Source organism: Pteropus alecto, unplaced genomic scaffold, assembly GCF_000325575.1.
Source record: "Pteropus alecto unplaced genomic scaffold, ASM32557v1 scaffold226, whole genome shotgun sequence".
Classification (NCBI taxonomy): domain Eukaryota; kingdom Metazoa; phylum Chordata; class Mammalia; order Chiroptera; family Pteropodidae; genus Pteropus; species Pteropus alecto.
Genome location: NW_006440132.1, coordinates 5,731,684 through 5,744,575, shown reverse-complemented (window position 1 = coordinate 5,744,575; position 12,892 = coordinate 5,731,684). Strand labels below are relative to the sequence as shown.

General features: G+C 44.1%; 1 protein-coding gene across 9 annotated transcripts in view; it reads right to left on the bottom strand.

The window, feature by feature from the left end:
* Positions 1-12,892, bottom strand: part of TNC (tenascin C) — an 85,657-nt gene that overhangs the window by 51,036 nt on the left and 21,729 nt on the right. For all 9 annotated transcript variants that reach the window (XM_025050440.1, XM_006917096.3, XM_015593345.2 and 6 more), the window contains 5 exons: positions 8,982-9,573; positions 5,068-6,477; positions 3,535-3,798; positions 2,331-2,446; positions 1,474-1,630 (listed from right to left, as the gene is read on the bottom strand). In XM_025050440.1, the coding sequence (XP_024906208.1) occupies positions 1,474-1,630; positions 2,331-2,446; positions 3,535-3,798; positions 5,068-6,477; positions 8,982-9,438 (2,404 nt within the window). In that variant the 5' untranslated portion in view covers positions 9,439-9,573. The remainder of the gene's footprint in view (positions 1-1,473; positions 1,631-2,330; positions 2,447-3,534; positions 3,799-5,067; positions 6,478-8,981; positions 9,574-12,892) is intronic.

The window sequence follows — 12,892 nt, the reverse complement described above, 5'->3', positions numbered from 1 at the left end:
GTCAAAAGTGTTTTGGCACCAAAACTTTAAAAGTCCTTTGAACCTGGAAAAAATTCAGGCATCAGCAAAATAAAGAAGTAAATATCTGCCTCGCAATGTTGATATTTATGTGATTAGGGAACTTCAAATGTTAGGATGTTTGTCCTGCAGTAAGAAGAAAATAAAGCTGCCAAATCCCCATGTTTAGATTAAAAAGAAAAAGGGCTGATGAAAGAAATGTCTATTGTATTTTCAGTGTGCCTTCTCTATAGCAAAAAGCATTTGCTTGATCTTTTTTATGCCCTTCTGGTGATCTAATGATTTTTTTTTCCTGTTGGTACCTGCCTTCTACCTACCACAGAGGGATGTTGTCAGGATGACGGAAAACGCTTGTGAAGGAGACAGTCCTATAAATTGGCTCTGAGCTAAGCAAAGTGTGCAAATATTTAAATGTAAGATGTTCTTTCTTGTCATTAGTCAACAGATTTAACTTTTCCAACCATCCCCTGCCAAGAAGAGTCAATTTCTTAAGCAGTTGGCACATACGCTGTCTTGAAAAAGATAAAGAGGTTTTCTCAAATGACAACGCAACATGATGTATTTATTTGTTAGTTTATCTGTTTGTTTATTTATTTAAAATTTGCTTTCTGGTAGAACAACTCCAAATTTGGATTTTTCCCCCCACCAAATGATCTAGTAGTGCCAAACTTATTCTACCCCCTAAGAAGTTCTGCCATTATCAGTATCGAGTGACCTTTTAGTGACCTGTTGAAGGCATGGGATCAACATTCTACACAAACTGGAGGTTAGCCAATGTTAGTGGTAATGGAGTTCAAGTTATAAAACTGGACCCTGGCTTAAATTTGTGGTCCTGAGAGTATCAGCCATGTGATGTTAGTGAAACTGATTTAGCTTTTCTAAGCATGAGTTTCCACTCTTGAAAAATAATAACATTAATACTTGCCCCACCTCTGTCACAGGCCTGGTGCTAATATTAAATTAGATGACGTGGTAGATTGTTTGCAGCGGTCTCACTTGTTCATCTTGGTGTGTCTGTGCCTCTTTGAAATGTCACATCGAAGCTCCTCTCCTCAAGAGATAGACCCGTTCCCCTATCCCTTAAATGTGGACTGGCCTTGAGGTTTCCTTTGGCAGAAGTGACAGAGTACTAGTGTTCAGCCTGTTTCGCTGCCATGAAAGCATCCCAGAGGCTGAGGCCAGAGGCACAGAAAGGCACCATCCTGCTCAGGCCATCCAGCCCCCAGCCCATAGAGACGCATAAGGGAGCCCAGTCAAGAACAGAAAAATTGTTCAGCTGAGCTCAGCCCAAATCACCAACATGCAGATTTACTGTTTTAAGTCGCTAAGTTTTGGGCTTGCTTTTTACGTAGCAAAAGCGAACTGGTACTGGTGCTAAGTCAGAGGGCATGTTATCAACCAGAGGTGCTATGAGGTACGATCAGCTTTAATATTAGTCTTAAAGGTAATACTCACGGGTGGTCGTCACCTTCTTCAGGCCCGGGCCCCGAGTGTTGTTCTTCACGATGTGCAGAGATATCTCATATTCTTGCCCAGGAGCAAGGCCAGTTTGCCGGTACGTGGTCTCTGGCCTCCTCAAGCTGTTGGTGATCTCTCCCTTATCTTCTTTATTCTAAAAGAGAGAAGCACCTTAATTAGACGTAAAGGAGGTGACGGCCTCTTCATTTATGCAGCTCGTTCATTTCACTTTCATTCATGTCTCTTTCCTTTTTCTGTCTATTCACTCAGCACTGACTAGGCATTTGATCAGTATAGTAAGTGCCGAGGATACAAAAACGATAAAGACATTTCTCAAGTGTGTTTCTCTCTTTAATAAACTTCTATGCTCACCCCTTTGACACTCAAATCAAGTGACAGACTGTGAGAGACAAAGGAATTCTAGAGCCACAGGCTTAATCTCTCTTTTGCTAGACTAAGAAGCAGCATCGTAGTCCCATACCTAGTAAGTGGCAGAGCCTGGACTTGAACTTGGGCACTCACTTTGCTCCCTCACTTGTGCTTTAGGCCCAGAGGCATGTGGAGACAGAGAGCATTCTTTCTCTTTTTTTTTGTCTCTGAGTAGAGATTTGCAAGACTATGAAGAACATCGGGAATCCAGAGATGACTTAATGTCTATTTGCCTAGGCTCTCGGCTCTAAGTACTATGCTTATTACTTATTAAAATCACTTAATTAAAATATATACACACACAGGAGCTAATCAGAGCCTTGTCCCCCCGCAAAAAGCCAAGGAACTGGAGCTGATATGAAAGTCTGCAGAGCTCTTTGACTACCTTTCAGATTGTGGCACACTGGCTCCTCTGCGAGCCTTACCGTATTCCGGAAGATGATCTCCCAGGTTTCGAAGGCGATGTCCAGAGGATCCCACTCCACTTCCACAGATGTCTCCTTGATGGACTTGAACTTTAGACCTTCGGGAGCAGGCAAGTCTGTCAGGAAGAGCACAGAGAGGAGATAAGGATGGCTATATGTGTGGTAGAGGCGACACGACCCTGTTCCACTGGACCCCAGGTTGGGTGCCTGCCGCAGTCGGGGCTGATCATCCGAGCTGGAGTCTATTTCAGGGTTCTTCTGGGATGCTGTGTACTGCGAGGCAGTATGAAAATTAATATTAGGACCAACCATATGATTACATATTGGCAATTTTATGTGGTTAAACCTAATATGTGCAGAAGCTTCGGAATCAGATAGACTTGGACTGGAATCTAAGCTTCACCATTACAAATTTTGTGTACTTGGGCAAGTTGCACAAAATACTCCCAGTCTCAGTTTCTTCACTTGGGAGGAGGAAGTAAGTATGCCTGCCCCTTGGGTACGTTTTCAGAACTGAGCGATGTTCCATGTAGACGGCTGGGCATGGTTCCTGGCAGGTAGCATAAGTTTGACATGATAGATGATGTTATGATTACTAAGCAAAAAAGGACCCATTTCTAGCCATAACTTGCTTTTTAGGTATGAAGAAAATTATACTGATGTTGCACTCTTAAAGGAAGAACGTGAACCCTAATGTTTCCATTTTTAAATATATATATATATGTATATGTATATATATATATACATACACATAGATGATAGACAATAGATATAGATATAGATGTAAATATAGATAGATAGTGAACTCCACAGGAAGGTAGTAGGAGAACAGAGTGATGAAGAGCATCGATACACAGCCAGACTGCCAGGGTTCAAATTCCACTTGCATCACTTATGAACTGTGAGATTTGGAATGAGATGCTTAACCACTCATTCAGAATCTGCTTTCCTTACTTGTAAAACGGGTTAATAATAGCTCTTATCTCATAGGGTTATTATGAGTTAATTAAGTTAGTACACGAGGAGTTTCTTTAAAAATAATAATCAATGCACTTAATTGGATTCCAAGATCTTAACTAGTGTGACTATGAAAGGCCAGCTATAGAGCTTTGGGGGCAAAGGCGAGGCAGTAACTCGTGAGGACAGTTATGCACCGGGCAAGGTGGGGCAGTTGAGACTGCCGAGGGCAGTCCTGCTCACTCACAAGTGGCCACTCTGGCACTGACGGGAATGCTCTTCTTGTTCTCCAGGATGGCAAACACGCGGATGAAGTACTCCACGCCAGGCTCCAGCTCCCGGATGGTGGCAGAGGTCTGGTCCCCGGGGACGCGGAACTGCATTTCCAGGCCATCCTCATGGGTTGGTGTGTACACAACAAGGTACTCTGTGACCCGCATCTCATTATCCCAGGCCAGGTTTACAGTCTCTTCTGTCACTTCTGTCACAATGAGGTCTTTGGGAGGGGACACTGATGGGAATAAGAAGGACGGCTTCGGTCAGTATCATACTCTATAAATTCTTTCTAGGTTTGTTTTCCTTGACCTGATTCTTCCATTGCTAGTCACAGAGGTCTGAGATCCATCTTCTGTTTTTTAAAATGCAGAACTCATCAATAACCCTTTGCTGGGTCTCTCTCTAAAAGCTTCGATGGCTATCTATTGCCTTCAGGCTAAAATTTCAAGTCTGTACTGTGGCCTTCAAGGTTCTCTGCAAATTGGCCCTTCTGACTTCTCCACACCCTGGACCTTAGCCCAGATTCAGGCCATTCGCATGGGAAAGTGCAGCCTGAGTTGCGCTCCCTGCTCTAAACTTCAAATCAGACATCCTTAGCACTGGGAGGACATTTTGGGCTCATCTGGTCCAATTTTTTTTTTTCATTTTCTAGATGTGTGATGCAGAGAGACTTGCCCAACTTTTCTTATCTCATTAATTTGGGACTCACATCTCCTTCCTGCTAGTGAGGCTATTTCCACTCAGGCGCCCCTGCCTTGGCCACGTTAAACACAGAGCCATTTACTTATTCTTATCTACTAGTACCTTTATTAAGGTAGAAATTCTCCACAAGTATAATATGGGTGGATGGCAGAAGTACAAAGAAGACTCTCATTAAACGTGAGCATTATCATTCTTTGTTGTGTTTTCACTCAGCCAATGTTTACTGAGCACTTATTGTATATCATGCCTTATGCTAACTATAGGGGTGGTGCTCCTTTAAGGAGCTCACCATCCTTGAGATCAAAGACGGTAAAGAAAAGGCGATTTAAGAAATAGGCCTGTCTCATAGGTGATCAGCATCTAGTCTTTAACTGAGTGTGTATTTAAAACATTTTGTTTTATATAGTTTCATTGTCCATTTAACTTAGCTGAATTTTTACTTCCATCTGAATAGATTTGGTTTATTATTGGATCAGTGTCAGTGTGAAGTAGAAAAGAAGATCGATGCTTAGCAAAAGGAAGATTATCATTTCATCTACCTTGTCCTAGACACTGGGTGTTAAACTCAGTGTAGACCAGTTAAGCAGACTCAAATATCAGCTGTGCGTCCTTGGGACAATTTCATAACATCTCTGAACCTTTGTGACTTCAAATAGGTGCCCTGTAACAGCTGAATGATGACTGACCCTTCGAAGAGTTTGAATGGATATGTATGTTTAATACAACACTTAGTTCTCTAACACATACCAGGTGTACACTCGGTCATGGCCATTATCACACTAGCTCGAGCACTGATACTCACCTTCCGAGCAGTCTTCACCAGTATAGCCCTCACTGCAGATGCAGCGGCCGGCGACACACTGCCCCCAGTTACTGCAGTCATTGGGGCATGAGCGCTGTCCGCAGTCCAGACCCGTGAAGCCCTCTTGGCAGATGCACTGGCCATCCACACAGCGGCCCCGGCCGTAACAGTCACTGGGACACCTTTGCTCCTTGCAGTCTTTGCCCATGAAGCCTTCGTGGCACACACACTGCCCATTCACACAGCGGCCCTGGCCATGGCAGTCACTGGGACAGGCGAGTTCTGCACAGTCGGGGCCAGCGAAGCCGTCTTCACACATGCACTGCCCGTCCACACAGCGGCCGCGGTGGCTGCAGTCCTTGGGGCATCGCAGATCCCGGCAGTCTTCACCCATGTAGCCATCGTCACAGATGCACATGCCGTTCACGCAGCGGCCGTGCTGGTGACAGTCATTGGGACAGCTCATTTCACTGCAATCGTAGCCCTGGAAGCCTTGTTCACACACACATTTCCCCTTGATGCAGCGGCCCCGGCTGTTACAGTCGTTGGGGCACCGCAGCTGGCTGCAGTCCTCCCCCGTGTAGCCCTCATCACACACGCACTGCCCGTTGACACAGTGGCCGTGGCCGCTACAGCCATTGGGACATCTGAGCTCACTGCAGTCGGCTCCCGTGAAGCCGTCATCACACTCACACTGCCCGTCGATGCAGCGGCCGTGGTTGTGACAGTCTGCGGGACACCTCTTCTCGCTGCAGTCCGCGCCTGTGAAGCCCACATCGCATACGCACTGCCCCTGCTCGCACCGGCCCTGGCTGTTGCAGGCATTCGGGCAGGTGAGCTGGCTACAGTCTTCTCCCGTGAAGCCTTCTTCACAGTAGCAGGTGCCGTTGACGCAGCGGCCCCGGTCGAAACAGTCGTTGGGGCAGATGAGCTCGCCACAGTCTTCGCCCGTGAAGCCCTCGTCGCACACACACTCGTTCTCCACACACCGCCCGCGGTTGTAGCAGTTGTGGAGGCAGAGCGGCTCATTGCAGTCGTCGCCTGCAAAGCCATCGTGGCACACGCACCGGCCGTCCACGCACCTGCCGTGTTCTTTGCTGCAGGGCACCGGGCAGATCTCCTGGCTGCAGTCAGCCCCGGTGTAGCCTTCGAAGCAGACGCAGACCCCATTCACGCACTTGCCCTGGTCATTGCAGTCACTGGGACAGGCCAGCTGGCTGCAGTCTTCCCCGGTGAAGCCCTCGTCGCAGATGCATTGCCCATCGAGGCACTGGCCTCGCAGGTGACAGTTGCTTGGACATTCGGGCTCAGAGCAGTTGGGCCCTTTCCAGCCAGGTTCACAGACACAGCCACATCCCTCAGTGCTGAAGTTGCCCCGGCCGCTGCAGAAGGGTCTGGTGTCCAGGCGGCCTGTGGCGAAGAGAACAGAGGCTCTCAGCTGAGCACAGCAGCCTGATTTCTCAATTTCTACCCGTCAAACCCATATTCAAATTCAGCCAGAGCACCGTTGCACCCTTGGGCCCCACTTGGCTTAAAAACTAGTGCTTAGTGTGTGAAATCAGAGGGGACTCACAACTAATTATACTAGGTAGGAATTGTTAATCTGTACTCTCTGAAACTGTAGACTTCTATGCAAAGATAGTATGTATGCGTGCATGTGGGTGTGTGTGTTTCCACCCCTGGAGAGAGGATCCATAATTCTCATCAAATTTTCATGTAGTTCCATAAGCCCAATGATTACAGATCACTACTTTGTGGAATGCTTTACACTGGGCTGTGTTGCTACTTTAGTGCCTAGCCAAGGTCAAGCACAAAAGAGTTGTCCGAGAAATAATTGTTGAACTGAACCCTATTCTGACTCTGACTCAATAGCTGTGTTGCATTAGGGAAGGGACTGAGATGCTCTGGAGCTCAGTTTCTTGGTGGGTCAAGTGGGACCCCCAGCCGACTTCTCTGGGGTGTATTGGGGTGAAACGAGGACATTAAGAGCTGACCATTGTGCTCATTGTGCTGATCTCACTCAGAGATTTTTGGGTTGACGCAAGTCGGTATATAGGTCTACGTGACCAAAACTTTCTTTTTCCATAACCGAAATGAGGCAAAGGAATGGCTTTCTAATTCTGTTAGGACAACCTGCAATTTGGTTCTGCCCCCACAAAACGTAGGCACCTCTATCCTTCTTTCCTGTCTTTCCTGCAGTCTGCAGTGGTGAGTGGGTCTGAGGAATGCGTGGTCAGCACTGACATGACTTCTGCTCTTTAAAGTCTATTTAATGTCTTAACTTGCAGGGGTAACTGGCATGGTCTCCATGGAGCCCAAGGAGAAGAAACAAAGCTCACTCCATTTTCTCTGAATCTAAATATAGTCGTATTGATATGTTTGATCCCCTCTCTGACAGCAGGAAAGATGGTGATGAAAAAAAAAAGCTTGGTTTGAAAAGTGAAAATCTTGACCTATGCAATGTAGTATGGTAGCCACTGGACACATGTGGCTATTATGCGACTAAATTGTGGCTAGTTTGTTTTGAGATGTGCTTAAGTATAAAATACACATCAGATTTCAAAGGCTTGGTGCAAAAGAAAAGTATGTAAAATATCCATGAATAATTTCTATATTGATTCCAGGCTGAAACATGAATATTTTGGTTCTATTGGGTTAAATAAAATAGAAGGTTAAAATTATTCTTACCCATACCTTTTTTATTTCTTTAAGGTGACTATTGGAAAATCTAAGGTTACTTATATGGCTCACATTATATTCCTATTGCATAGCACTGCTCTAAACAATGATTTCAAACCATTCTTTAGAATTAATCCTATTGTGCAAAGTCCCGTCTGCATTTTGCTGGGGAGTTGACAGAAGTGGAAGATAAGATAATTTATTCATAAAGAAAACTTTTTTTTTTTGCCTTAGAATCTTACAGCATGTTCTATTTTAGTACTCCCCACTTATGGCGATTAAGTCTATGCTTAAATTAATTTGCCCAAGTAATTTCTGGTAATTTTTTCTGAGTGGTAGAAATAGAGATTTTCATTTCCGATCTGAAGCTGTCGAAACACCTATAGTTCTACCGACTTTAGGGAATGGAGATGAAGACATAATTCCCAAATGGCAAAATTCCTTAAAAAAGCATGCAGGCATGTATTACTAGGAGGCTGGGAGTTCTGGAGATACACAGACATGCTCAAGGCGCCTATCTCTCATTATCCTTTGTGTCATCTTGTGCCAGCTGGCTAACTTCTTTTGAGTCTCAGTTCTTAGATCTGTAGAATGGTCGTATTTGATCTTATCTGCAAGGGCTGTTGGGAGGATTAAATGAGATAATGAACGACAGTGCCTGGCACATGAAAGGGCTCGGCCCATTGGTTGTGATTGTCATTGCTGTCGTGCAGCTGGAACGGTTTTTCCAAACCCCACAGACTTTGCACCACCATAGGCAGCACTGTGCCTTTGTAAGAACCCCGGGGTATAGAATACTGTGGCCCCTCATTGCAGACCTGAGGCACCCCATCCTCCTTCTGGGTCTTTGTTTTCCTATTTGTCCAATGAAGTAACAGGGCTATATTTCAGAATGTGACCTTTGGGTCAGGATTTCATAATGCGCTCATAGGTTTCAGGGTAGAGAATGGGTAGATTTCAGGGTCAAATAAATTTTAGAAACTAGTTATTAAAGTGAAATAGAGTTTTTTTGAAACAAGACTTCTCAAAGGCCTGCAAATTCCTCTAAGAAACATTTGTCACCTAGAGCGGAATAGAGATGGTTACAGTCTCCACATTGATTTGACCATAAAATCTCTTTTTAATGAACCCCTTGTGAGGCTAGCTCCCCAGGGAACCCACTTCGATGGATCCTACCATGCTCATCATTTCTCCCATTTGTACAGTGAAGGGCTGTGCCAGTCACCAGCTCGTACCTTCGGCAGGCTGCAGACAGCAGCCCGCTCCCATGGTGCACTGTTCCCGCAGGGAAGACACCAGGCTCTCCAGCTCCTCCAGTCTGCTCAGAAGCTCCTTGATGTCAGGAGCAGCGGCACAGCCACAGGCACGGCGGGGGATGTTGATGCGGTGTGTGAAGACGATCTGGTTCTCCCCATCCACGGTGTGCTCCTGGAAGCTTTCGCTGGGCTCCGATGGTGGGGCCAGGTCTTTCTCCCCACTGGCTGACTCCAGATCCACTGAGCACTGGGACCCCACAGGCAGCTTAATGTTGTAGACGTGGTTAAACACCACTGGCTGGTTTTCCTCTGGCAGGGTGACATTCACCCCACTCTGTCGCTTGTGCCGAATGACTTTCTTGAGGACCCCACCTTCAGAAGGGAGAGTGAGCAAAGCTAGGCAGATGCCTGCTAACAGCCGAGTCACAGCCCTCATGGTGGAGGTGAGTGGGCTGGATATTTCTGGGCTTCTAGGATCCTCAGTATCTCACTCTCAGGCAGAATTGGGGATTTGGGAGCCCAGAGTTGAAACCAAGTCAGTTGTTATTGATCTTCTTGATGGAATTCTCTTCTATAAGTAAAGAAAACCAACAGGCTTATTAATATTTACTAATTGAATCTATCGAATATCTGAAATTCCGAGTGAATTTTTATTTTATGTCTCCTATGTTTGAAACTCTACTGATATTCCTTCAATATTCACTAGAGTGTAGCTATGCAATCATCTCTAAAGGAGTAACAGGATTAGATATAGAGGCTGGAGGAGAATATGCTATTGTGAAGCAGTTCTTACTCTGCTAAGTTGTCTTAGTCATCCGTGGTATGGCTGTTCACCTGAGTGGGATATGAAGTAGCCGAGGGAAGGGGTATTGTCAAAGGTGGTTGTGATATTACTGAGTAAAGATGAGAAGACATGATTAATCTTTAGGTGGTTATAATATTAATTAAAATATGCCTTGGAAGCATGTGAGAAAAATCTATATTACTTATGGTACTAAGTAATTTATAGTCCTCTTTAGTTAATTAGGAATAATTTGAATATAGTTCAAGACAATAATTGAGAGCTATTTGATTTTCAATCAGTCATTTCACAAATTGACATTTTCTTATGTCCATGCTGTTCTTACACTTGGACTTTCTAAGTTGGCTATTTATGTCAACTAGATGTGGTGTTTAGATTGCTTATCCTAAAAGAGGGTTTCTAACTTTTTTTTTTCCAGGAAGATCTTATTCCAATGATAGAATGCTTGAACATCATCTCCTCCATGACGACAGAAAGTCTTTGCAAAACCTAGAGAGGGATTGTGGCAGGGAAAATTGAACCAAGAAGTATTTCTGTAAGATCGAGAAGGGGTCTGGGACTTAGGATATATTGGCTGTGCATTTAATCGAGAACTATCCATACCACATCCTAATTATATTCATATTTGATATTTTACCAACTATCCATTGTAATATCTACTTAGGCCTTTTATCCTCTAGTTAGGCAAAAAACAAAATAAAACAAAACAAAAAAACACACAAACACCAAAAACTAAGACAAAAAGAGAAACAATAAACTTCTTCTGAGTATGCTTTCTCATTCAAATTAGTTTCCTAAAAGAGAATTTGTGGATCTGTGATTTAGGCAAGCCTGCTGAATGAAAATTATTGTGAAGAAGAGAACTTGGCAAACTCGCCTCTCTTAAACCAGTGTAGCCCATCTGATTTGTTTACTGGACACCCATTTACTGATTGCATACTCTATTGCCGTTGCTTTAACTTTTTTTGCCTTCCACAAAATCCTTCCTTCCCACCCTCTCCCCATCAATTCTGTGTGTGTGTGTTTTTTTGTTTTGTTTTGTTTTTTAATGAGAAAAGGCCATGGGCCAAGTTCGAAATGCTTTTGGACTATTACCCAGCACTTTTGTGTGTGCTGCTAAATGACTTACATTTCCATCTAAAAGGCCACTAGAGTTGCTGGTTGAGACTCTAAGCAATGAGTCTAGGGTAATAATGACTGGAGTATGGGTCGAATGAGGATTTTTCACTGTGCATGTAAGAGACGTGCATTGGCACAGCCAAATGCCGCATTGTTCAGAGGAAAGAAATGAGATTCTTGAGGGCTGTGTATTTCCTGTTGGCTCATGGTGGTCTGAGGGCAAGTGGATGTTTTTGTACTTTGGGAAAGACCTACTATAGCTTCTGTAAGGTATAAAATGCCTCCGTTTTGGAATTAGACACACCTGGGTTCAAATGCCACTGACTAGCTCTGTGACTCGGGCACACCATTTATCCTCTCTAAACCAGAACTTTATTTGTAAAATGATGGTCAAAATCCTTCCTCTGGGAATTATGGATTAGCCCAACATGCTGTCAGGCCCATAGTAGGCACACATTAAAACGCAGATGCAATTCTGTTGCACTCCTAGGAACAAAGCCTAGCCCAAGTCCAGAACAACAGCTTCCTTTTGCTTAAGCTTGTCTTCCTCACTGAATCCTGTCTTAAATTCAGCAGTGACTCGAATCTAGATTAAAGAAGTGCTATAGAAATCACTTATGGGAGAGGTAGCAAATCTTATGAAGATAAATGTATTAGAACTGGAAATATTTACGCCAAAGAGGCAAAAGATAGGAAGCAAAGAATAATCTTTAAGAATGTAAAATATTCTCATTCAGACAACTGTCTGGTTAATGTCCTCTTTGAGGACAGACCTAGGGAAAATGACTGCAGACTGCGGTTTGTGATATTTAGGTTAGACACAAAGGATCATGTTTTGACAGCAGGGCTTTTCAAATTTGATAATGAATAACTTATTCTATAGGGACTCTGTAAAAAGCACAAGCAGATTCTTATCTTTATATGAAGTGATAAAGCAATGCAAAGTCTGGAAAATATCTTGTAGGAGGAAGGAGCATTGACCTGTGTGTGTTCATCCTGTCAGTGAGAAAACCAAGGTTGAGAGAGACAGGATTGAGATCAATAAATCCTGGGGAAGCAGGAGCTGGTTTGTCCCTGGTGGTCCCGATGGACAGAAAAAGCACCAATGTGTGTGGGTGTCGGAGATGCAGAGGAGGGTTGGTAAGAGAAGGAAAATTTCAGCACAAGAGAATTTTTTCTCTAGTTGGAACTATCCAATTAAAAGGGCTTCTTTGAGAATGTAGCAAGCTCCAAGGTGCTGGAATAGTGGTGAAGCGATACAATGGTGTTGAAGAGCACAGGTTTATAGACCCACATTGTCTTGGGTTTGAGTCACTGTCCCACCACTTCTTCTTCCTTGAGGGAGGTCATACCTACTACCGCAAGCCAGAATCATGTTGTCAATAAAATGTGATATGAGTGTCTGCACAGGACTGTTGTGAAAAGTGTATGAGATAGTGTGTGTAATGGGAATGGTATAGTCTTTGGCAGCAGCAGGAGTCCAAAAAAGGGAAGCTTTGTAGTAAACAATATGAATTTCACTTAATATTTTTTCCAGGATTTTCTTTCTCTTAACTCTTGAAAACTACCTTGGCATATGCAAGTCTGTTTTTTAAAGCAAGGATGAGAGTTCTGCAGTAAAGTGGAGACTTCTCTCAGAGTTCCCAGGCAAATATGTCTTGGGAGATCTCTCAGTCTCTCTCTGTCTGTCTCTGTCTCTCTCTCTCTCTCTCCCTCTCTCCATTTTCTTACCTACCTATATTTTATGGTGAAATTAAAGAATCTGGTGAGTCAGTGTTTGCAAAGAAAGGCAACAGAAAGAGATACAGCCTTTGGACTGGCTTAATACATTGATTGTTGGGGTTTACGTATCCAGGACAAAGTGGCTATTTCACGGCCATGCATGTTGCCTTGCTCTGCACCCTGTCTCAGCATGTATGCTGAATGCACAAAAATTCACATGTGGACCAGACTTTGCTTTCTGTCTTTA